Source organism: Rhipicephalus sanguineus, chromosome 9 (assembly GCF_013339695.2).
Source record: "Rhipicephalus sanguineus isolate Rsan-2018 chromosome 9, BIME_Rsan_1.4, whole genome shotgun sequence".
Classification (NCBI taxonomy): Eukaryota; Metazoa; Arthropoda; class Arachnida; order Ixodida; family Ixodidae; genus Rhipicephalus; species Rhipicephalus sanguineus.
The window spans coordinates 19,393,793-19,418,205 of NC_051184.2; the positions used below are offsets into that span (position 1 = coordinate 19,393,793).

General features: G+C 45.5%; 1 protein-coding gene across 7 annotated transcripts; it reads left to right on the forward strand.

Annotated features, from left to right (window-relative positions):
• The first annotated feature begins 105 nt into the window (after positions 1-105).
• On the forward strand, positions 106-24,064 carry LOC119404694 (zinc finger protein OZF). 7 transcript variants are annotated; one of them, XM_049418980.1, is made up of 9 exons: positions 106-329; positions 1,962-2,021; positions 2,297-2,356; positions 2,648-2,707; positions 4,098-4,157; positions 4,414-4,470; positions 5,066-5,160; positions 5,705-6,515; positions 22,922-24,064. In XM_049418980.1, exons 1-9 carry the CDS (start codon positions 273-275, stop codon positions 23,042-23,044), a joined length of 1,383 nt encoding a protein of 460 aa, XP_049274937.1. In that variant the 5' UTR covers positions 106-272; the 3' UTR covers positions 23,045-24,064. The 7 variants fall into 7 exon arrangements, with proteins under 7 accessions (XP_049274937.1, XP_037527246.1, XP_049274938.1 ...); XM_037671318.2 differs by lacking the exon at positions 22,922-24,064 and adding an exon at positions 7,485-7,723 and having other exon boundaries at positions 113-329; XM_049418981.1 differs by having other exon boundaries at positions 116-290.
• Positions 24,065-24,413: the final 349 nt, after the last annotated feature.

The window sequence follows — 24,413 nt, forward strand, 5'->3', positions numbered from 1 at the left end:
TAGGGGAACTCTATGACTTGGAGTACCCAAATTTCAAGGGTTATTATGACTTATCATACGCCATGTTTCATTACCAATTTTAGCCAAACCAGGCCGCTTAATTTGCCGACGTGAAGCCAGCTCACTTTAGTGCGGCATGAGTATTCTAGGGACCGTAGCATGAGTGCGGTTTGTGCACTGTAGCACTGTAGTACGCTGTAACCGTGGTAACTTCACGGACCGTAGTTCTAACTGTAGTCACAGAACACCTAAAGAAGATCTGCAGTAGTACAATGCAAAGATCTGCTAAAGTACGCCTGAGCATAGTCTCGCGTGTTTTGGGAACTGTGGTGAGCACTGTTGCCCGCATACCCAGCCCAAGAAGTCCGGAGAGGCCCCGCCCAGGCGACCGAAGCGCGACAGCCGATCGCTTCCGCGATTAAAGAAATAGCTCCCCTCATCACCCGGCAATGTTCACCGAAGGCGGGGTTACCGGCCGTACCGCTCATGACGTCAGCCTAGAGTGCGCGCCCATTGGCGCAGGCTTTGGTGCATCCGCCTTTGAGGAAGAAATGCCGCGGAATTCTAAAGTTTTATCCAACTTCAGCAGACTTCAGTTTTTAAGTTCAGCGACGTTGCACGGAACCGCCACTCAAGGAAGTTTTACTAGAGAACGTTTTGCGACTGAAACCAGCGCGTTATGAAGCACTTGCGCCATCTGTGCATGCGTAGCTTCACGCTCAGGTGCATTTCGAAGCGTACGTGTGGCATGTGGTTAAAGACATTAAGGATTCAAACCTTCCTAGGGTGCCTCGATGTCAGCGTTCCTTCGCACAGGGTGGTGACATCCCATTGACATCCCTTGGCTGCGCTGCCACCATATTGCTTCAAACAGTAGAGCTATCGTGTTGTGTGATGTTGTTATATTAGTTCAAAACAGCGGACGCTGTTATGGTGACACCCATTGAGCGCACCACCGCCATATTGGTTCAAACAGTAGAGTTGTCACGTTGTGTGATGTTGCCATATTGGTTCAAATCAGCGGACGCTATCACCACCCTATCCGAAGGAATGCTGGCATCAAGGCGCACTAAACCTTCCAAACTCTCTCTGCTCTCTGGTTGCGGACTTCTCTGGAAAGTTGTCAGGCGACAGGCGGATTTGTCACGGCGTCTTCATCAGCGTTGGTAACGGCCCAAGGGAAGGCCCATACCGTGGGACCACGGAAACACATCTTTGGCATTAAATTTTCACAAAGTCGGAAGTTCCTACCTGTCAACTTTACACCTTGTTCTCGAGAGGGCTTTTGTTCCACCACTACGAAATATTTCAATGAAACATTCGCAAATGTCTTTGTCTTTCACATTTGTTTTGTGTCTCCACTACAAATATATATATAACACAAAACGTTTGCTGGGTTTCGAACCACATACCCACGCTCTGAGGCCGATCGCATAAGCTTGCGGAACACGAATACATACAAGCCATATGAATGCGTTGTACTAGCGACATAGAGACAGATGGACACAGCGTTATGGATGAGATGGCGTAGAAATGCGTATGCGTTTAATTTTCCGGGTTATGACTGGTGTTGACAAGCAGCCCTCCTACTACACAGAATTGTTCCATTCTGCAGCTTGCGTAAAGGTGCCAGTCACGATCAATATGCTCGATCCGGGTTAAGCTCGATCACGATCAGAGGTACTAGCGTTTGTACGATGCTGGTACGACCAACATACTCAATCCGGATTAAGCTCGATCACGATCAGAGGTACAGACCGTGGCCAAGGTGTTCTTGCTTGCTTGGTGGCATCCAGGGTCATTTCTGCTTCCTTACAGTTAAGATGGAGAGTAAATTAGTTCACACTAGTATGCTAAACTGGACTGGTGGATTATGAGGCACTTGAGCATGTGTGCATTGTTGCTTAGAGTGCACAGTTCCATCCCACCTCGTCTCAGAAATAAAAACAAATCATTTTCAGGGCATGACAGAGGTTGACGTAAAGGTAGAGCCGATCAGCCCTCCCGCCACAATATCTCATGTAAGTAAGGGGAATTTTATTTTATGTTAGCAATATTGTAATGTTAATGGGCTGATAAGGCCATTACACAAGGCCAACAGTGTTCTTATTTATTTGGTGGTAACCGGGATCCTTCCTGGTTTCGTACAGTTAACACTACTGTAAAGTTGTTCACACCAAACTGAACTAGGATTGAGAATGAGGCTCTCTTCCCCGTGTGCGTGTGTGTTGTTTATACTACTGCACAGTTTTTTCCCAACTCGGCTCAGGAATATATAAATCTAAATCTATTTCAGGGCATGACAAATGTCGACATAAAGGCAGAACCGATCAGCCCTCCCACCACAACACCTCATGTAAGTACGGCAAATTCTTTCAGTTTGGTTCTGTGGTTTTATGTTAGCAATACATTGTGATGGTTGTGAGCTTATAAGGCAGTCGGGCACAGACTAATGGTGTTCTTATTTATTTGGTGGCGACCAGAATCCTTTCTGGCTTTTTACAGTTAACAGTGTGAAATAGTTCATACTACTATGCTAAGCAGAACTATGATGGAGCATGAGGCTCTTCAGCATGTATGTGTTGTTTAGAGTACACGGTTCCATCACACATTGGCTCATAAATAAATAAAAACTAATCTATTTCAGGACATGACAAATGTTGACATAAAGGTCGAGCCAAACAGCCCTCCCACCGCACTACCTCATGTAAGTAAGGGGAATTTTTTTATATTGGTTCTCTGATTTTATGTTAGCAATATTGTAATGTTTGTGGGCTGATAAGGCCGTCAGGCAACGTCCAACGATGTTCTTATTTGTTCGGTGGCAATCAGGAACCTTGCTAGCTTCTTACAGTTAACACTATAAAGTGGTTCACAGTAAACTGAACTAGGATTGAGAATAAGGCTCTCTTCACCATGTGTGTATGTGTTGTTTAGAGTACTACAGCTTTTTCCCAACTCGATTCAGAAATAAGTAAAAGCTGTTGTAGTCGACTCCTCTTTCATAGGAATTGCTATGAAACAAAAGTGAAACATGTCTTCACAGAAGCACTTGCAGGGGGATATACATCAAGAAATAAGAATAGCAGCCCAAATTTTCACGAAGTGTCTATTGGTATTTTCCCATCATTGCACTGTTTGACGACGCGTGAGTGGTACAATTCCATCCTGACAACTAACATTCTCGACTACGATCAGCTCCATGTAGTGGCTAATGTAATTCGTGTAACACTTGGCTATTGGCCCACTGCAGCGAAAGGCTCACAATTTCTGCGTCTACAGTCACCTATGCTTGCCTTGGTCATAGTATCCTGCTATTGAGTCGCTTCAGCAAATGCATAAGCATTTTGACCCAGCTCCATGCTGTCTTTGGCTGCAAGTTGAGTTCCAACGCACTCAGCTTCGCGAATGCCAGAGGCAGAGGTTGTAGTGTGCTGTGCAGACGTGCGAAGGCATCCTGCCAGACCAGAGTGTTCACATTCAAAAGGTTTGCCCGTCGACATCATTGCCTGTCTGTGGCGCTTAGGTGCTCTTATCTGGCTCCATCGCAAGTGAAGCGGGTGGCATATAAACACTGCTGATGTATGTTGGAGCTGCAATCTGTAGGCGATGAGGCACCACCGCGCCATCACAGGCTTGTCCGTTGTGAAGGACAAACTACATGCAGAAATTATGTGGCAACTGAAACAGAAGACTTCCGCCACGTTGCAGCCTCTGCTGCGCTGAGACTACTGAAGTGTTCACTGTCAGCACTTGTGTCATGACAGCAGTACTTTGCTTCACGACAAGATGGCGACAACATTTGCATGTGCATGAAAATGAATAGCAAGTGCCGAGTGAGAGGGAGGAGGTGTTGAGAAAGAGTATTAGGCACATGTGCACCGCTTTCTGTAAATATGTTGGTGGCATAGTGGTTAGAGCGCTGAGCACTTATCTTCGTGGACAGAGAAGTTGTAGGTTCGATTCCCTGGTGGTGGTTCCCTGCAACAAAAGCCTTCTTTCTAATTTTTCTTTGTGACCCGTTCACGGGAGTGATGGTAGTGAAGTCTTCGTGGGCCCCGGCACAAAACACTTTCATGTAAACAAATCTGTTTGAGGGCATGACTGGCGTTGACATCAAGGTAGAGCCGAGTAGCCCTTCTACCACGCCACCTCCTGTAAGTGAAGTTAATTTTTTCACATTGATTCTCTTGTTTAACGTCAGCGATATTGTGATGTTCGTGGGTAGAAAATGCTGTCATAATTAGACCAGTGGTGTACCCTTTTCACTGGTGGCGACCGATATCCTTTCTGGCTTCTCTTCGTGACCTGTTCGCATGAATTTTTACTGACGTCATTTTCATCGCGGAAATGACATTGGTGTCTTGGTAGGCTCCGGCATAGAATACTTTCATGTTAACAAATCTCTTTCAGGGCATGACTGGTGTTGACATAAAAGTAGAGCCGAGTAGCCCTTCTCCCACACTACCTGTAAGTGAAGTGGATTTTTTCACATTGATTCTCTTGTTTAACTAGCGATATTGCGATGTTCATGAATAGAAAAGGCGGTCATAATTCAACCAGTGCTGTACCCTTTTTAATGGTGGCAACTGAGATCCTTTCTGTCATTTTACAGTTGAGTCTGAACTGGTTCACATTAGTGTGCTTAACTGAACCTGGTTGAAGAATGGGTCTGTTTCCTCAGCATGTGTGTGATTCATTGTGCAATACATTCAGCGCCCACCTCCGATACTCTTGCGGCCAAGACAAAACTCTAGGCACGACCTGTACTGCTTGGTTGGTTGCTATGGGTTGTCCACATCATGAGAGCCTATAATTTTCTATGATGAACGACACAAAGCACACCTGTTAGTCTTCCTGTGTGATGTCTACGTCAATATCGCCAGCTATGACAAACTGTATATCTCTCTCTCTTGTTTAACGTATGCTAAGTCTGTTCTCAAAATTTTTAATGTGTATTTTGGATGTTTTTTGGTTAAAAAACTGTGAAGTTTTTTCTTACCTTTTCCTGCCTATGGCGTTGTGTGGAAGCTGTACTTAAATACATTTTTTTCTTTTTTTGTAGGAGCATGTTGATGCCAATGAGAAAGGACCAGCTGAGGCAGCACTTGAAAGTAGCAGTTCTGAAACTTCAAAAGACATAATGGATAAAAGCCTAGGGTGAGCTGACTGGAGTCCAGTGAAACATGGTTGAAAGGACTGTTGGTATCATTCTTTCCAGTTTAGTGAATAGAAGTTTATTCTTACGCAAATGGTCGCTTACAAAGAAACGCATTTCCCTTCCTGCAAGCTTCTTATTTGAGTCTTCCAGTTTGTGCTTTAAATTGTTTATAACTTAAGCTGTAGAGGATGTATGGTGTAGATGTGTGATGTATGGTGTGACGTCCTAACACATGTGAGGATGCGTCCATCACACATTTCGCCATACATTCTCTACATATCACCATGCTCACTCATGCTTTTCTGTAAGTGGCACTAAAGCTGCTGACATGAATATAATAGCCACTGAAATAGATAATTTGGTCTAGCTTCTCTTGTTTTCTTCATGTCTCGTCTCAGTTACGACAGCACAACCACAGCTGAGAGGCGAGCGCTGTTTTTTCACAGTATCATTTTGAATCTGCACCATGGTTATGCAAGAACCATTAGCAAGTTCATGGTTACCTTATTTTATAATTTTTATTATTTGTTTATTGATGTCCAGAACCTCGGAACGGGCTACAGGACCTTCACAAAAGAAGCCTCAAGGCAGTGCGAAGAGGTTGCTCGAGTGTGACACGTGTGGGCGGTGCTTCAAGACTCGGTACCAGTTGAAAACACATCAGAGAGTGCACACGGGGGAGAAGCAGCACAAGTGTGACACGTGTGGGCAGTGGTTTGCGAGCAAAAACAGTTTGAGCAGGCATCAGGTGTTGCACACAGGTGAGAAGCCACATGCCTGCCCAGAGTGCGGCCGAAAGTTTGCTCACAAGGGAACTTTAAATCAACACCACAAGTTTGTCCACATGAAGAGGAGGCTCTACACTTGCCCGGTCTGCGACCAGAAGTTCCCTCTGAAGTTCGATCTTCGTAGACACAAGCATGTGCACACGGGTGAAATGCCGTATGCGTGCCAGATCTGCCCTTCCAAATTTTGCAGGAAGGCGTCCTTGGTCAAACACAAGCAGCTGCATGCAGCCGGAGTACAGGTGGGCATCTGCGCAGAGTGTGGCAAGAGCTTCAAGAGCATGAAATCTCTGTTGAATCACTTGAAATGGCACAACATGGAGAAGCCACACTCGTGCCATCTATGCCCAGCCAGATTCACAAAGAAATCGAACCTGGAAAAGCACGTGTTTACACACAAAGGTGAAAAGCCATACAAGTGTCCCTTGTGTGAGAGACTGTTTTCGACGTCTGCAAATGTGAAAATGCACATGCACCGGATACACAGTGGAGTCGAGGCTACTGTGGCGAGTACTGACAGCATGGCGGGGGTTTCCACGCCAAGTAAACCCCTCGTCACAGAGCCCCGTGTAAGTATAGTGCAATGTGAAATCGTGCATTTTTCTCTTGTTCATACTGCAGTTCTAATTACATGTAAATGGTACTGTGCTTTAAGGAAGCATCATTCTTGTTATGTAACTCTTGATATTTGGCATCTTTGATGTATAGTATGAGAATGTGGTACGAGTCTGTGAAAGAGTATGGAACAAAAATCACAATGCATAACTTTCCCACATTCCATGTTTCAGGTTGGTTCAGTATGGCTCCCATATAATTTGTGCTAGAAATATGCCAGGCAGTTGTGTTGCTGATAGCAGGAAGTGCTTTCATACTAGGTAGCGCCATGTGTTCCTAAGTTGTCACACTTACACAGTCCCATTAGCTTAGTGATTGGCCATGGCATTGCATTGGTGAGCTTCTGGTAACACATGCAGGCCCCTGCTTTGGTGCAAAATTTGACGTGCCTAAATGCAGTACATTAGTATGCCCAGATCTAAGATGTACGTATGTCAAAGCACAACACGTGGTCAGAAACACTTACTTACCACATAATCACATTTTTGTGTAGGCACATGAAACATCAAAATTAGTTTGATTTTTTTTCCACAACATAATGCTTGGGAACAGGCATGGCATCGAGCTTGTGTTTTTTTCTACTGTGAATTTTTTACGGGCTCAGCAATTGAGTCAGAGGTTTGTCAACAAAAAAGAATGCTTTGAAGTTAGGTGTGCAAATCAGTGCCTTCTGTGTTCCAAGGCCGTAACATTTAAAGGTCTATGACTCAGTGGACTTGTTTGTTATACAAATTGGGCAGATTTTTTTTTTTTCATAGCTTATGAGGCTTATGATCTGCCACAGGAAGTTTGGTGTCTAATCAAGGCATTGTTCTTGCACCATTTGGCCACATTTGGCCCTTGTGCCCATAAGAACAATGCTTCAATCTCAGTCAAATTACATTCCAGGTTTGCTGTAATGTATTGTGCTCATTGTTTTGTAGGAGGATGCTGACATGAATGAAGCGGGACCATCTACAGTGGCATGTGGCAGGAGCACCTCTGTGATGCCACAGACAAGCAGGACTGAAATTTCGGGAGACATCACTGAATAGCCACCCGGGATGAGCTCGCTAGAGTCCAGTTAGGAATGATTAAAGGGCACTTGCTTCCTGTAATGAAAATCGGTGTTTCTTCCAGTTCAAGTCAGGCCTTTCAGGCAGTGCATTGTTTTCTGCTTCCAGCTTATATAAAAGCTGGTTTAGTGCGATACCCAGTTCGACCTTTCGTACCAAGGCCTCTACAGTGCCGTAAATGTCTGAAGCTTGGACATGTGCAGGGTTTCTGCACAAGTGTTGTGGTCTGTGCTAAATGTGGCGGAAATCACAATGTAAATTCTTGTGACAGTTCGACATCTCGGTGCCCTAACTGTAACGGTGAGCACTTGGCAACAGACAAAGATTGTCCCACCCTGAAGAAAAAACTAAAGGTTCTGAAAGAAAAAGCCAAAGAGAAGGCATCGGGAGAAAGGATGTATAACCGCAGTGCTCGTCCAACGGCCGCACACGGCAAAACTGATGTACCTGCACGTTCCAAGAACAGTTCAGACAGCGTGCGTCAGAGAGAAGGGCAGAGGCGGAACTTCCTCTCGGCGACATCGTGGCCAGCGCTTCCATCGAAAACGTCGGAACCCGTCTCTGAAAAGATTGCTTCTCACAAAGCGTCGGAACCAGCTTCTACTAAGGCCCTGCCTACAGTGGAAAACACTGTAAATAATACGGTCCCTGTCGAAGACGATGCCCACCTTATCAACTTACTTAAGATGCTTGTCAACGTTATTAGAGCACTCATTGCTGGTCGCCAGACACCAGCAGCATTAGCCGCAGAGCAACTTTTGGAGGCACTCGTTCCAGTTCTCGACGGCCTTCGCTAAAAACAGCATGGACAGTCGAAAGCCCCGCCCTTTCGTGCTGCAATGGAATGTCCGATCCTTACGGCCGCGGCATGCCGATCTGGTCCTAAGGCTCCTCGCAATGAACACCCCACCAGATGTTATAGCGCTTCAAGAGAGCAATGTCAGGAAAGACGAACTGAGACTTCCTGGTTTTGTGGGCGTTCATAGTAACGCACAATGCACAGTGCCGGCATGTGGGTCTTTCCAATGCACGGACGCCACGCATCCACGAAATCCTTCAAAAGCTTCATTATACGTACGAGCTGACCTAGATTTCTCAGTTATTGACACAGGCGACATCTGTGACAAAGATTTTGAATGTACTGCTGCTGCTATAAGTCTCAGAGACACAACTACGACTGTATCAAGCATATATTTTCGACCCACCCGATCTTCAGACACCACATTACTGGAGTCTTTAGTCTCTCGGTGCGGCTCATCATTTGTTCTGTGTGGGGACTTTAATGCTCACCATCCTCGCTGGTGTTCTCGTCCACAAGACAGTCGTGGGGTGGAGGTCAATGAACTGATTATTAAACATGATCTGCAAACGCTCAATGACGGTTCACCCACATTTGTCGGCAGAGGAAAGGAGCATTCTACCATCGACCTTGCGATATCAACCAGAGATGTGTGCCTTGCCTGGTCATGTGAAGCTGATCCATGGGGCTCGGATCACCTACCAATTTGGTTGACTCCAGAACACACACCTAGCCGCCAGACTGCCGCCTACAGAGTGACAAACTGGGACAAGTTCCGTCAGCTGCTTTCCGAGGCGCCATCGCACGACAAGATGTTCAAACTGGTGAGCGAGTGTTTACAACAAGCTACGGCGCGACGAATGAGGAGCATAAATAAGCCAAACCCTGATCTTAAGCTATTGAGGCTACGAGCCTGTCGACGCCGCGCCTACAGAAGGGCGCAGCGCTCTAAAAGGAGATCAGATTGGACGGTGTATAACCGCCTAGATGCAGCCATACGGCGACACACAAAACAACTCCGTCGAAAGAGCTGGGCCGCGCTGTGTAGTTCGCTGAATGCGGCAAACGGTTTCGGAAGTGTATGGCGCATACTGAAAGCTCTCCGAACCCCTGATATCTGCAGGAATCCAATTGCAGCTTTGTGCATAACGACCGGACGGCCTCCGCAAATTCTCGCGGAAGAATTTGCCGATCTTTTTGTTTCTACTGTGTCAAGAGACAACTCTAATGGTGACCTTGACTCCCTGATAAGTGCCGATACCATAACGCTTTGCTATGGTCCTGCCTGTCAGATGGACGAGGCAGATTTTACCCTCGAGGAGCTGCGACACGCGCTTTGCATATCATGTCGCCGCACTGCCCCAGGTGAAGACGGTATTACGTATCAAGCCTTACGAAACATCGATGAGAGCTTCCATCACTACATCTTGGACGAATATAACAAAGTGTGGCGAACGTCTGTGATCCCCGTTGAATGGAAATCATCTATCGTGAAACCAATCTTAAAGCCTGGGCGCCCTGCAAAACACCTCAAGTCATACCGGCCCATATCACTAACTTCTAATGTTATGAAGCTGATGGAGCGAATGGTGCTGTTTCGTCTAGATGGCAGACTACAGGAGCTCAATTTCTTTCCTGAAGTTATGAGCGGCTTTCGTCGACATCGTTCAACCATCGATAGCATCGCAGATCTCGTATCAACACTTGAATCTGCTCGAGAAAACAGGCACTCTGCATATATGCTCTTCCTGGACGTTCAACAAGCTTTTGATTCGGTGCCACATAAGGAGATTGTCTTTGCACTTATGGCTGCCGGAATTTCGGGTCGACTGCTTAATTTTGTGCGTAACTTTCTATCGGAGCGCAAAATGAAAGTACTCATCGGAGGAGTGACAAGTGAATCGCGCACTGTTAAATGCGGTGTCCCCCAAGGTAGCGTTCTGTCGCCGCTTCTCTTTAACAGTGTACTTGCTGGGCTGCCAAGCCGATTACCTCAAGAATATGAGTTCCCAATAGGCATAGCAATCTATGCTGACGATATTGCACTGTGGATAAGCGGTCCTTCGCAGCAGGGTCCGCGTCTTCGCGGAATTTTGCAGAGAGCGCTGAATACTACTACAGAGTACCTCGAAGAAGTTGGTCTACAAATTTCGCCTGCTAAGTCAGCCGCCATTGCTTACCATCCCAGACAACGTGCTCGACGAAGCATGAGCCGGCTTTACATCGGAGATACACCAATAGAGTGGGTACGACAACATCGTTACCTGGGCGTAATTATCGATGATCGCCTGTCTTGGCGGCCTGCCGTTACCTCTGCGAGGCGCAAATCACAGACGCTCTTCAAGTATGTGGCTGCTCTGACTGCTAGGGGCACTGGCTGCGATCAGACGACAGCCCTACAGGTGTATCAGTCAGCTGTGCTCTCTGGCTTGATGTACGCTTTGCCAGTCTTGAACGTGCCACCTACTTTGATGTCTCAATTGGAACGGGACCACCGTGTTGCCCTCCGAATCATACTTGGTTTACCTCGCGAGGCGCAATCTGTTCCTCTACTCACCGAAGCGCACCAGTTGCCCCTGAGGCTACAGGCAGACCAGAGAGCGCTGCACCATATCGAGCGTTTGCACCGAGCAACAGACGGTAAAGCACTTATTAATCGCCTCACTCAACGCCCGGGATCTCGCATGGGGAAAATGGCGGCATTGTTTACTACGATTGCCGGCAATTCAGAAGATTCCACTACCTTCACAACCCCGAAAGAGTACAACCAGTGCACCTTCCCCATTTATCTATCCATTCCCGGAATACATAAAAAGTCTGACCAGCCTGTTTCGGCACTATTTCAGTTGGCCCAGTCGCACCTATTTGAAAAGTTTGATGACTATCTCCATGTATTTACAGACGCATCTGTACGCAGCGACGGCCAAGGTGGCTCTGCAGCTTTCTATTGCCCTTCGACTAACATCAGACGGTTGTTTCGCATACCGCATCCATCTTCATCAACAACTGCGGAACTATCAGCGATTGATGTTGCTCTGAAATACGTTCAAGAAGAATTAGGAGCACCAAAGGTTGTCATACTCACAGACTCTCGTGCTGCCCTTAGCAGACTGTTGAGAAAAGACTGCGACGGTCCAATTACATGCAGCATTGTAAAATCTGCCACAAACATTATATCTAGTGGGGTGTCCCTCATTTGCCAATGGATACCTTCGCATGTGGGTATTGCTGGGAATGAAGAGGCCGATCACGTTGCTTCAAGTTGTGCCCACAACGAGTGCGACTGCCAAGAAATTTCATGCCTGATAGACAACGCTCGTCTGTTGATCCGCCGACACCTTTTAAAGCAGCACCCTGACCAACGTGTCGCAAGCCGCGGGTTGTTCCCTCCCCGTATTCGTGGTCATGGATTGCCTCGTTGTGACAGAGCCCTCTTATATAAGCTAAGAGTTGGCTCTGTATTAGTGCGTGAGCGCTTATACCGACAAGGTCGTGTAGACAGTCCATCATGTACGTCGTGTGACTCCTGTGAGACACTAGAACACATAATTTTTGAGTGTCCCGCATTTGTTATGCAGCGAGCACTGCTCATCAAGGAATATGGACTTATTGGTCTCAAGTGTACGAACCTTGATGATTGCCTGTTCCCGAGGGGTTGTGCTGCTCGGCGTGACCAGGCCCATCGAGCCCTACTTACTTTCTTAAAAAACACCGATTTGGCCTCGCGCGTATAGACAATTTTCCCTGTGACCACTTATTCGTGTTTACGTCTGTGTTATTTGTTTTTTTTCTTACCTATTTTCGTTCCTTTTTCTTTCCCCCCTATCTTCCTTTCCCCAATGTTTCCCCTTTCCCAAATGAGCAGGCAGGCGTTGTGCCCCTTTAGGTGGCAGTTGTCAGCCTGTTCCCTCCCTATTTCCTCTGTGTCTTCGTGTTTTCTATGTATTCAAACCAAATAAATAATAAATAAATAAATGCTCTTAGATTTTATTTATGTGGTGCATTGGTTCAAAAATGAGAACTCAAGCTTCTATGGAACACAGGGATGATGTTGAAATATCTTAAGTGTGAAATGAAATTTCCAAGCGTGATTTACTGCATTTTTTTTCCGCGTACACATGTACTATACGCATTGTTAAATTTCAACAGATATGTGGTCATAACAAATATAAATAAAGGCATACGTTTACATATTTACATTTATGTTAGGATAAATTTTCTTGCCTCTTTCACCTGCTTGTTGAATGATCTTGGGTGATCGTGGAGACGTGTAATGATAGTTTGAGATTATAGTTGGGTCTAATAACATAAAGGCCTAATAACATGAGTAAATCACGTGGTGTATTATTGGTGGAACTCTTTTTGAACGGGAGGAACCTTATTCCATGATGTAAGTTCTTTTCTAATGATTCTCTTTAGTATGTCCTAGAAATGAAATGTATCACAACGAAGAATAAAGCAATGTTAGATTGTTTGAGGTTCTTTGCAAAGTCTGCAATTTATAGTCTAGTGCACATATATTCCTTTTTCATTAAGCCATGTCTTTACTGGTAAAATGGATGTGTGCAGCTTAGAGAAAAACGTTTTCATTGCTGGCGATATACACATTCTACGTATGCGGAAAAATACATATGACGGTAAACAGGTTCAGGGAATGGGGCATTCACAAGTGCAGTGGTTCGAGTTGTTCTGCCAACGTTCTACAAATACTCGAAGAAAAAAAATCTGATTTTCGGAAACTGGACAGCGTCAACAATTTCTTTTAAGAATCGCCCCAACTGAGACTCTTCAGCTGCACTCATCGTGACAAAAAGAAAAAAATGAAGTGGTAGGTAAGACTGTTTTGAAGAACTGCCAGAAGAACTGGCTGGCAGACATTCTCAGGGTACAGAAATCACATTACCAACTGTGGCACAAATGCACATGGCTGAAGCCACCCTTCTCAAGTGGAAGGAAAAGGTTGCCTCTTCTCATGCCTTCCCATGATGAATGCCAAACAAAACAAGCAAATATCCTATGGAACAATATTGCACACGATAGCAGGGCAATACCTGCACGCAGATCTAATGTAAGCTCTGATGCAAGAAATTTGTTGCGTGCTCTAGCTCTCACAAAAATGAAAAGGTCGAGTCCCTGCCAGGTTGACGCCTTTCGACGAATAGTGGTTAATGTGGCCACTATTACAGTAGTTATCAAGAGGCACACCAGGATAACACTTTGGAGTGTCATTCCAATGGATATCTGAGATTAGTTGGAGCCCACATGCCCAGTCAGAATTTTTATCAAAATTTATACTATAGCTCTGGCAATTTCACAGAAATGCAAAGTAGTGTCTACTGCTTTATGAATTAACACTCGGTTTATTGACGCAAAGGAAGAGAGTGTCATCGGCATAAGCTAGAACTTTAATTTTCTCAGCTTCATATCTGTATCCTTTAAAATTAAGCACGCTTAAAGCAAAAAGCAATGGTGAGAGCGGACATTCCAATGAACTACGCCGGTACGCGCATTTGAATTTGCCGCGCACCTTGCCCAATCGATGGGGAAACAATAAAGTGTAAGAAAAGCAGTTTTCTTACATAGTGGCACGGGATAACTGCATGCATGCATACACAAGAATGGACAACATAAACTTAATGAAACAATGTACCCATTCGACGAGTTCGCGAACCTAAATTTCTACTTTCTGCCAACTGTCTTTGTTTGTTCGTTATTCATCGCGCCGCACATTCAAAATGGTGCTGTGACTACTGTCTAGCCAGCGCCTCAGGCGCTGGTCTAGCGAAGTCCAACAACCTGCAGGGCCGGGCGCTCTAGACAAAGTACGGGGGGAAGGCCGGCCGCTCAGCATGAGATCAATGAGATCGCGCTGCCGCGATATCACTGGCCAGCGTTGCGTCCGCTAGCGCTCATACACTCTTTCCCTACCGGAGCCGAACCTGGCCGAACCGGCCGAACGTCTAAGCTTGTCGGAAAGCATATCGAATTTTATGTCGAGTTGGAAAACCTGCTGCTCGGCGATCGACGGGGGCCTGGCGCCCGGCCTATCGAAGAGAGGTATACAGTTAAGCGAACGTGTTTCAGTCGTACAGTTTCCCTTCTTGGGTAGTTGGGTGTTGATTATGAAATGCGATGGGGAGGTCACGTGCGGCTAGGGGTCTCGAAGAGCAGACGATCGAAGGCCGTGCGCGCCAAGCACCACCGGAGATTCGTTGAGGCCGACCGTAGCGGTAAGCCAGACGGGACGTCGCGAATCGGGGATTGGCCGTCGCACTGATCTGGTGTTCGTGCCGTTCGTGCATCGATTTGACAAGGTTCCCTGTTTGCCGCATTGATATGACATTATCAAACACAAGGAACGTGTCTGTAGTTACGAACGTGCGTACGACTGCGAGCACGAAGCCATTCCGACCGTCGTTACTAGTAATTCAATAAATCTTTTACAAGTTTTCTTACCACAATGTTTATACAGCACATCCACTTTCGCAAGGTTGATTAGATGGAGACTCTCCTCAGCATGCGTGTGTGTTCTTTAGAGAACACAGTTCTTATCCAACTCGGCAAAGAAAAATGCATGAAATGCACACACACACACACACACACACATATATATAATTTTTTTTTTTTTTCAGAGAATGAATGGCATTCACATCAAGGCAGAGCCGAGTAGACCCGAATCCATGCTACTTTTTGTAAGTAATTGAATCTGTGGGTTTATGTTGTCAATATTGTGATGCTCGTGTGTCGATAAGACAATTAGACATAGACCAGCAGTGCACTTGTTTATGTGGTGGCAACAAAATTAACATCCTTTCTGGCTTCTTACAGTTGACAGTGTGTTGTGTTTCACACTAGTAAACGCAAAACTCAACTTTGATGTAGATGGAGACTCTCCTCGGCATGTGCATGTTGTTTAGAGTACACGGTTCTTTCCCAACTCTACTCGGAAATAAATAAAAACTAATCTATTTCAGGTCAGTACAGATCTTGACATCAAGGCAGAGCCGAGTAGCCCTGAATCCAAGCTACATATTGTTAGTAAAGTCAGCTTGTACAGCGCGAAGCTGTTTTCCTCTAGCCTATGCGTTGCCAGGGAGGAGGGGGGGTACTCTGGGCGATTCGCATCCGTATAGTCGACAGTAACGGAGATGGTGGGACGGTGCAGCTGGAACAGTGCACTCACACCGGAGAATAGGAGAGAAAAGGATAGACTGTGGAGGCAGCGCTTGAATCAGCGTAGTGTGGTGGCATTGCTGCAGTATATGGCATAGAGCTCTGCAAAAAACCGGAAAATGCCAAAAGGCATAACGCGCTCACGCCAAAGGAGCAAGCAGAGAGGTTTTGACAGCAGTAATGTGATTACAGACAGCGAAATTGGGACCATGCAAAAGTGGAGAGTACAGACAAAGACCTGTAGACGTCCGGTGCGGTTGTTATAGACCCTAAGAACGAGGAAGAACATTGCCATAAACAGTTGCTCATGCCAGAGGAACGAACAGAAAGGCACCTACAGAAGAAACACAAATACAGCTACGCTGATAATCTGTGCCTGTACGAATGTTGGGTATACACAAGAGAGAGAGCGATTCCTTTACAAAAAGGCACAGAGGTTGGGTACATATAATTTTTCACTTTGAAGCTGTGGTTTTATGTTAGCAATATTGTGATGTTTGGGGGCTGATAAGGCAGTCAGACAGAGACCAACAGTGTCATTGTTTATTTAGTGGCAACCAAGACTCTTCCTGCCTTTGTGCAGTTAACGTTGTAAAGTGGTTCACACTATTACACTGAACTTAACTTTGATGGCAGTGGAGACTCTCTTCAGCATGTCTGTGTTGCTTGGAGTACACGGTTCTTTCCCAACTCTGCTGAGAAATGGATGAAAACAAATCTATTTCAGGGTGTGACAGATGTTGACATCAAGATGGAGCCAATTAGTAGCCCTGAATCCATGCTACCTTTTGTAAGTAAAGAGAATTATTTTCATGTAGAATCTGTGGTTTTATAAGACGTGCAGTTAGAGACTTATGGTGCACTTGTTTGTTTGGTGGCAACCAAGATCCTTTCTAGCTTCTTACAGTTAACGCTGTAAAGTGGTTCACACTATTACACTAAGCTTAACGTTGGTGGAGATGGCTCTCTTCAGCATGTGTGTGTTCTTTAGAGTGCACAGTTCTTTCTCCGACTCTGATAAGAAATAGATAAAAACAAATCTATTTCAGGCCATAACGCTTCTTGACATCAAGGTAGAGCTGTGCAGCCCTCCTAACGCGCTACTTCATGTAAGTAAAGGAAATTTCTTCCTTTGATTATCTGGTTTGGAGTTAGCGATATTGTGGTGTTTGTGGATTGATAAGGAAGTTAGAGACGAAAGGTATACTTGTTTATTCATTGGCAACCAATATCCTTCCGGCAGTCTTATGGTTAACAGCATAAAGTGGTTCACACTATATATGCTAAACGGAACTTTGATGGAGATTGAGGCTCTCACCAGCATATGTGCATTATTTAGAGTACACGGTTCTTTGCTAACTCAGCTTAGAAATGAACAGAGAATGTTCGAGTTGATCCCTCTTTCAGAGGGATCAACTTGAACAGAGGAATCACTATAACGCAGGAATTGGTAAAAGTCTGCGACAATAATGTTCATCTGGCCTTGGCAAAAAAACAGCATCGCATGGCTCGAGGCGTGCGAGCCAGGCTGTAGAACCTCTGATACTTGGCCTTGGATCACTTGGTACTTGGATCACTCTGGTACTTGGCCGTGTGTAGGTATGCCACAGGTGCTGCCGCTCCTCCTCAGCATCTTGCCCTAAAACAGCGACAACACCACACTGTGATGTTCATATGTTTCTCCTATTGTTTTGTGTGTTCGCATTTCTTTGTTTTTGCCTTCAAGTTTATAATTGTGATCATTTAATAGTTGTAAGTAGCAGCTTTATTTAGCTGACAGTTTACGCTTCCTTGTGTCACTTTGGACCAACTTTAATTAATTAATTAAATTAACTTTGGACCAACTATTGTGAGCTATGGAGTTTTTATTTTACCCGTGCCTGCCTATATGGCCTTATATGGAAGACTTGCTGTACTTCTCAAAATAAAATAAATATGCGCTTCTGTTTTTGTAGGCACATGACACCATTGAAAAAGGACCAGCTGAGGTAGCACTTGGAAGTAGCAGCTCAGAAACTTCAAAAGACATTGTGGATAACAGCCTTAGGTGAGCTGACTGGTGTCCAGTGAACAGCAACTGAAAAAACATGGCTGATCCCTCTGTCATAGGAATCGGTATAACACGAAAGTGAAACGTGTCTTTACAGACGTAGTTGAGCATTTGTTGTTTCGCCCCAAGCACGAAGGAATGAACGCTACAGCATAAAACTGTAATGTTACGCGAAGAACGGCAAGCCGCTCGAAACTTGCAATGTGCTGCTCAAGCAGAAAGGACACGCCACGCGGAACGAACGTACACAGGATGAGCACGAACTGTCACAGTTGTAACTTATTTCTTTGCGAGCAGCGCGCTCCTTTCGCAAAAGCGGCCGCTGCAGTGAGCGAGGTGACCTTCGTGCTCTCAACGGAAACTTGCAGGCAGAGCGCAAGACGTACAAACCACCGAGATCACGAGATAAGCACCCGCACGAGCGATCACGCCCTGTTGAGGCGCGCGCTAATCCGCGTGGGGGACGACTTTAAAGCCCGCATTTCGAGCCCTTCGCGCCATCTCGCTAGTGATAACGAAAACACGCTGTACCGCCGATCTCTTGAGTACCGCCACCGGCAAATGGTGTACATAAATAGCTTGCGTTAGCATAGCAGAGAACATGCCGTCTGTGGCGGAGTCGTTTCGCGCTGCGCGCTGATGATCGAGAGGTCGTAAGTTCGACTCCCGGTGACGGCACTTTTAGATGCGAAGTATCTTATGGTGGAGTTCAATCCGGTGTTGGTGGTGGTGGTGGTGGTGGTGGTGTGCGGCGTGACCACCCTTACTGCGCATGCGCATACCCTCTCCCCTCCCCTCTCCACTTTCCCTCTCCCCCTCTCCACTTCCCCTCTCACCTCCCCCTTTCCACTCTTCCTCTGAAACGCGGGCTAGACATGCTGAAATTCTCTCCTGCTCAACGCCGCGATGAGCACCAGCACATGCGCGTCTCCTCCCCCTCTCTCCTCTTCTACGCTGCCCCCCTCTCGCACGCCTGCCAACCGCGTTCCCCGCTCGCCCTGTGAGAATTAACGGCCAGGCTAGAGGAAAGACAAGACGCGCGTAGCATTCCTCTTCACGTTCCATGACGCGAGGTCAGTAGCATGTCCAAAGAACGCCAACGGAACGCGATCGTGCAAATGCTCCGGCTTCGCATCGCCTCATGGTCCCCTGTAGCGAGAAATGGTGTAATTTTTCTTAATCGTTTTTTCTTTGCCATATGTTAGTCTTTATATTTTACAACGTCATATCCGTGACGGAAATGCGTGAGTGGAGCCGTGGTGGACCCCGGCATAAAACACTTTCGTGTTAAAAACTGTTAATATCGTTCTTTCCAGTATGGTGAATAGGAAGTTTTTTATAATGCAAGTGGTTGCCTTCAAAGCAATGCATTTCTCTTCCTGCAAGCTTCTTGTCTATCTGTTCCTGCTCGTGCTTTTAATTGTTTATGACTTAAGTTCTCTTAATTGCAGCTCAAGCTTTTAAGGGGACTAAGAATACTTCTTAAAGGAGTACTGACACGATTTTGAGACATCGCAAAAGGGAGATTTTTCGTTTCCTCGGTATGCAGCGTCAACGCTGTCCACACTCCGGAGTCCGAGAACATGTATAAAATATTTTAATTTGACTTTGAGGTTTTCGTCGCTGAGCATCTGCAAGCCAGCCCCACTGCAATGGATATCCCGACGAGTCAAGACAGTTCCTCCGAGTTTGCGAGTTCTGCGTCCTGCATGCAGCCTAAATCGTAGAAATCACTGTCAGGGTCACTGGACGACAGTTCACTCATCGTTGCGCATGTACACCACGAGCAGATGACGGATTTGCCGCTAGTACGTCGCGAGTTTCTGTATCCCCGTGACGTCATACTGATATTGACGTCATACTGAGGTGCTGGGTAGGTGGCAATATGAAACGTCACTGAGAAGCTGCCCTCTCAATATCGAAACCGAAAGTGTATTTTTAAGGTAGCAGTAATTAAAATATATACGATGCACTCCCAGCACCACAATACTCGTTTTAGGTTTCTCGGCACCGGTATTTTTATTTAGAGCAACAATCCCAAAATTTCTGAAATTCGTGTCAGTACTCCTTTGAGGCTCAGTTTTGTATTGTGCAATCATTTGTGTAGCCCATACGTGAGGACCTTGTACTTAGATTTAGGTGCACGTTAAAGAACCCCAGGTGGTCAAAATTTCCGGAGTCCTCCACTATGGCATCCCTCATAATAATATCATGGTCTTGGGACGTTGAACCCCAAAAATATAATATTAGATATCTCGTTCTAATTCTTCAAGTGTTTCAGCAGTGACTAGCAGGCATAAGAACAAGACACAGTGGCGGATATGATGATGGCTGATTATGATTATGATAATTCATCATTCTGTAAGTGGCATTAAAGCTGCTGTTGAAGCTATATAAGCCACTGAAGTAGATAATTTTTCTCTAGCTAAACTTGTTCACCCCATGTGTCATCTCAACTGCAACAGCGCTACCACATCTGGAAGGTGACTGTCTTCCTCGCGCTGTTTTTCATGGTATCTTTTTGAATTTGTACCGGTGTTATGCAACAGCCATTAAAGCAAGTTCATGGCTACTTTATTTTATTATTGTTATTCATTCATTTAATTATTTATTCATGCCCAGAATCTCGGAAGATGTTACAGGGCCCTTACGAAAAAAGCCTCAAGGCAGTGTGAACGGGTCGCACAAGTGTGACATTTGTGGCTGGTGCTTCACGAACAAACACCTTTTTAAAAGACATCAGACAGTGCACACAGGCGAGAAGCGACACCAGTGCGAGACGTGTGGGCAGTGTTTTGCTAGGAGCTGCGGTTTGAAAAGGCATCAGCAGGTGCACACAGGTGAGAGGCCACACGCCTGCCCAGTCTGTGGTCGAAAGTTTGCCAAGAGGACAACTTTGAATCAACACCACGAGGCCCTCCACACGAATGAAAAGCCCTACGCTTGCACTGTCTGTGGCCAGAAGTTTTCTACGAAGTCATATCTTGATAAACACAAGCGTGTGCATATGGATGAAGTGCCGTATGCGTGCCAGGTTTGCCCTTCCAAATTTCGCCAGAAGGCATCCTTGGAGAAGCACAAGCAGCTGCATGCAAGCGGCGTACAGATGCTCCCCTGCCCGGAGTGCGGCATTACCTTCAAGGCCATGAAATATCTGATGGATCACTCGAAATGGCACAACATGGAGAAGCCACACCTGTGCCACCTATGCCCTGCCAGATTCCCGCGGAAATCTTTTCTGGAAAGGCATTTATTTACGCACAAAGGGGAAAAGCCTTACAAGTGCTCCGTGTGTGAGAGACTCTATTCCAGGATTGAAGACCTCAATAAGCACATGCGCCGTGTGCACATGGACGGAGTTGGGGCTGCCGTCTCGAGCACTGACAGTAAGGTGGAGGTTATCATGCCAAGTAACCCCATCGCCACAGAGCCTCGTGTAAGTGTAGTGCAACGTGAGAATGTGCATTTTTTTATTGTTCACATTGCGTAATCAAATATGAATGGTTCTTTGTTTCGAGGAGGCATTATTCTAGTCTTGTTACTCTTGATGTCTGGCATTTTCATAATGTCGCGCGTGAATATGGTATGGGTTTGAGAAATACGGTACAATTGTTGCGGCACACCTTCCCACAACCCATGCTTCAAGTTGTTTCAGTATGGCTGCTAAATAATTTGTGCTAGAAGTGTGCCAGCAACGCTCTTGTTTGGTAGTAGGAGGTGCTTTCAATTGGGGTGGCACTGTGTGTTCCTATAAGTTGTCAAACATACACACTGTAGCAGTTTGGTGAAAGCCGTGGCGTTGCATTTCTTAGCTCTAATTAGTAGTTGTGTTGACACCTTGGTGCAGATTTCGATGTGCCTAAAATGCAGAAACATTTTTATACCTAGATATGGATGGAAATCAAGGAACACCAGACTGTCAGAAACATTTACATGCCGCCTAATCGCGTTGTTGTTTTGGCATGTAAAACCTCAGATTTTAGTTTAATTTTTCTTCCACTGCATAAAGTTCGTGAAAAGGCATGGCATTGATTTTGTGTTTTCTCTGTTGTGCATTTTGTGCCAATTTTGCAAATGAGTTGGAGCTTTATCAAAAGACAATATGCTCTGCACTGAAGTGTGAGGACCAGTGCATTCTGTGTGCCAAATCTGTGACATAAGGTCTAGGACCTTATGATTAATGTGTTTGTCGTACAAACGAGGCAGATTTTTTTGGCAGCTTGTCACGAAGGTTAGTTAGGTCTTTCATGTAAGAAGATGGCTTGTATCTAATGATTTGCCACGAGAAGTTCGGTAGCCAATCAAAACATTGTTCTGGCACTTTTTGGCCACCTCTGGTCCGTGCACCATTAAAGGGACTAACAACAGGCCAGGATGCTGTGAAATGGAATGATTGTGAATTATAGTGACAAAATCAAGCATTCTTTTAGCAATTTGAATAGGATCAGTGTTTTGAAACTGTGTATGAAAGTCCCAAAGCTGATACGTTACACTGTTAGTGAAAAAGCCTAGGCACTGCGCGAAGGCTTTGTTTGGATTGCTGTACGTAATCTGCTGTTACTTAGGCACACCACAATTAGAGTTTAAAATTGCAGTCTGTATATTGTTGGGCATCCTCGCTTTATTCCCTGCTTATGATGAAATAAAAGGAGCTGATGCTGAGAAGCGGTGCTGTCTTTGTGGCAACTACTCACACCTCGATATAACGAGCACTGATATAACGAATTATCGGTTATAACGAATTAAATGAAAATAGTCCTGTCATTAGATAGTGTTGTGAATGCATGTTTATAACGAATGTTAGGATATAACAAAGTTATTTTCGTGTCAGATGTGACTGTTATAATGAGGTTAATAGTGAAACCGGAAACGTGTATCAAGTCATGGCGTACGTGCAATGTGTGCACGCTTGCTCAGAGAGTAAACCGTCCTGCATGAACACGACCCTCAGGAACGTTGGATTGATAAGCACAGCATTATGACTTCACTTGTTTTGTATCCTCCGTTGCCAGTGTATAATCGCTATTGCACTCGTCTACCACTGTTTGCTGTATGCGCTGCACGTACGACTTCATCGGCATAGCATATAGAAAAATGCTTATACGGGATGTTCTGCGGCATTTTCTGTGTAACCATTCCATGATTAGACACTGATTGATTAGCTTTCTGTTGCACAAGGTACCATAAAAATTGGTTGTCAGTCCCATTAAAGGCCATCCATAATTTTTTCAAGTGATATCACTTTTCAGCTTTTGCAGTAATATTTTGCTCATTGTTTTGTAGGAGGATGCTGACATGAATGAAGCGGGACCATCTACAGTGGCATGTGGCAGGAGCACCTCTGTGATGCCACAGACAAGCAGGACTGAAATTTCAGGAGGCATCAAGGATAGCAACCCAGGATGAGCTCACTGGACTTCCGTGAAAAAAGGGGTACTGACACAAAAATTTTGGTTTGGCGTTTTTTTGCTGCAGTATGTTGCTGGGGCCCTATTGGTCATAAGGCAGCACATCGCTTGCTGCAGCGCATGACAGATAATCAATTGCAGTCTGTTTATTACTGACCAGTCTCAGTTTTAGTTTGGGAGAGCTTTGAGAATGACAAGGCATGGGAGTGCAACTAACGCCATCTAGCATGGGAAATGGCACGCAGAACTGTGACGCACTTCCACACCGCCTGCATCATGTGCTGACCTGCTGCATGTGCTGCGCTGTCATTGTCGTCTGGTGGCAACAGCTTTGTTGAGGCTTCCACACTTTCTGCATGTTCGCAGTGGGGATGTGAGCAGCTGCTGAAGACTCATGAGCAGCTGCTGAAAATAGCCTGCTGCCGCAAGAGCGGCGGAAGTGCAGTGGCGACTATGACGTCGTCATGCTATATAGCTGCGCCAGCTTGCAGCTCATTCGCACTGGTGACGTCACGGAAGTTGGGGGTCACCTTCAAGTCACCTTAGATGATGTCAGTGTTGCGAGGTACGGCATATAGCACTGGATCATAAAAGTGAACTTCTAGAATTCATGTAAATTACCTACCAAGCCGTATTCGCTGTTGAGATTTGGTAGATGATATACGCATGTTGACAGGAATTGATCCCATAGGCTATCTCGGCCAAGAAATTTTGTGTCAGTACCCCTTTAAAGGAAATCGTTGCACTTGCTTCTCGTAAGGCAAATAAGCAGTGTTTCTTCCAGTGGAAATCTTTTGTCTTCCAAGCAGTACACTGTTTGCTGTGTCCAGCTTGCATGCTCTAAAATTTAAGTTGTTGGTACATTGGTTCACATCAAGCTTTTAAGGAACACAGGGAGGATTTTGAAATCTCTTAAGTTGAAAACAAAATTTCCAAGTTTGATTTACCGCACATCTATGAATCATAACAGACATATGTTCATAACAAGTGTAAATAAATGCACAAGTTTACATATTTACATATGTGTTTGCCAAAGTTCTTTTGCCTCTTTCACTTGGTTTGGCATAGGTGTATCGTGGAATAATCTGGGGTGATTTATCATGGCGGCGTGTATTGAAACATTGTGTGACTATAGTTGGGTACAACATTAGAAGTCAATGGCATTTCCTTTTCAAAGGTGGATTGATATGAGCATGCGCCAATGGACGTGCACTCTAGAGTGACGTCATGAGCCATACGGCTGGCGACTCTGCCAGCTTGTGAGCGTGACTATTTCTTTAGTCGCAGAGGCAGCCGGCAGTCATGCTTCAGTCATCTCGGTGGGGCCTCTCCTGCCTTCTTAAGTTGTAGCCGGCTATAGGTGGAAC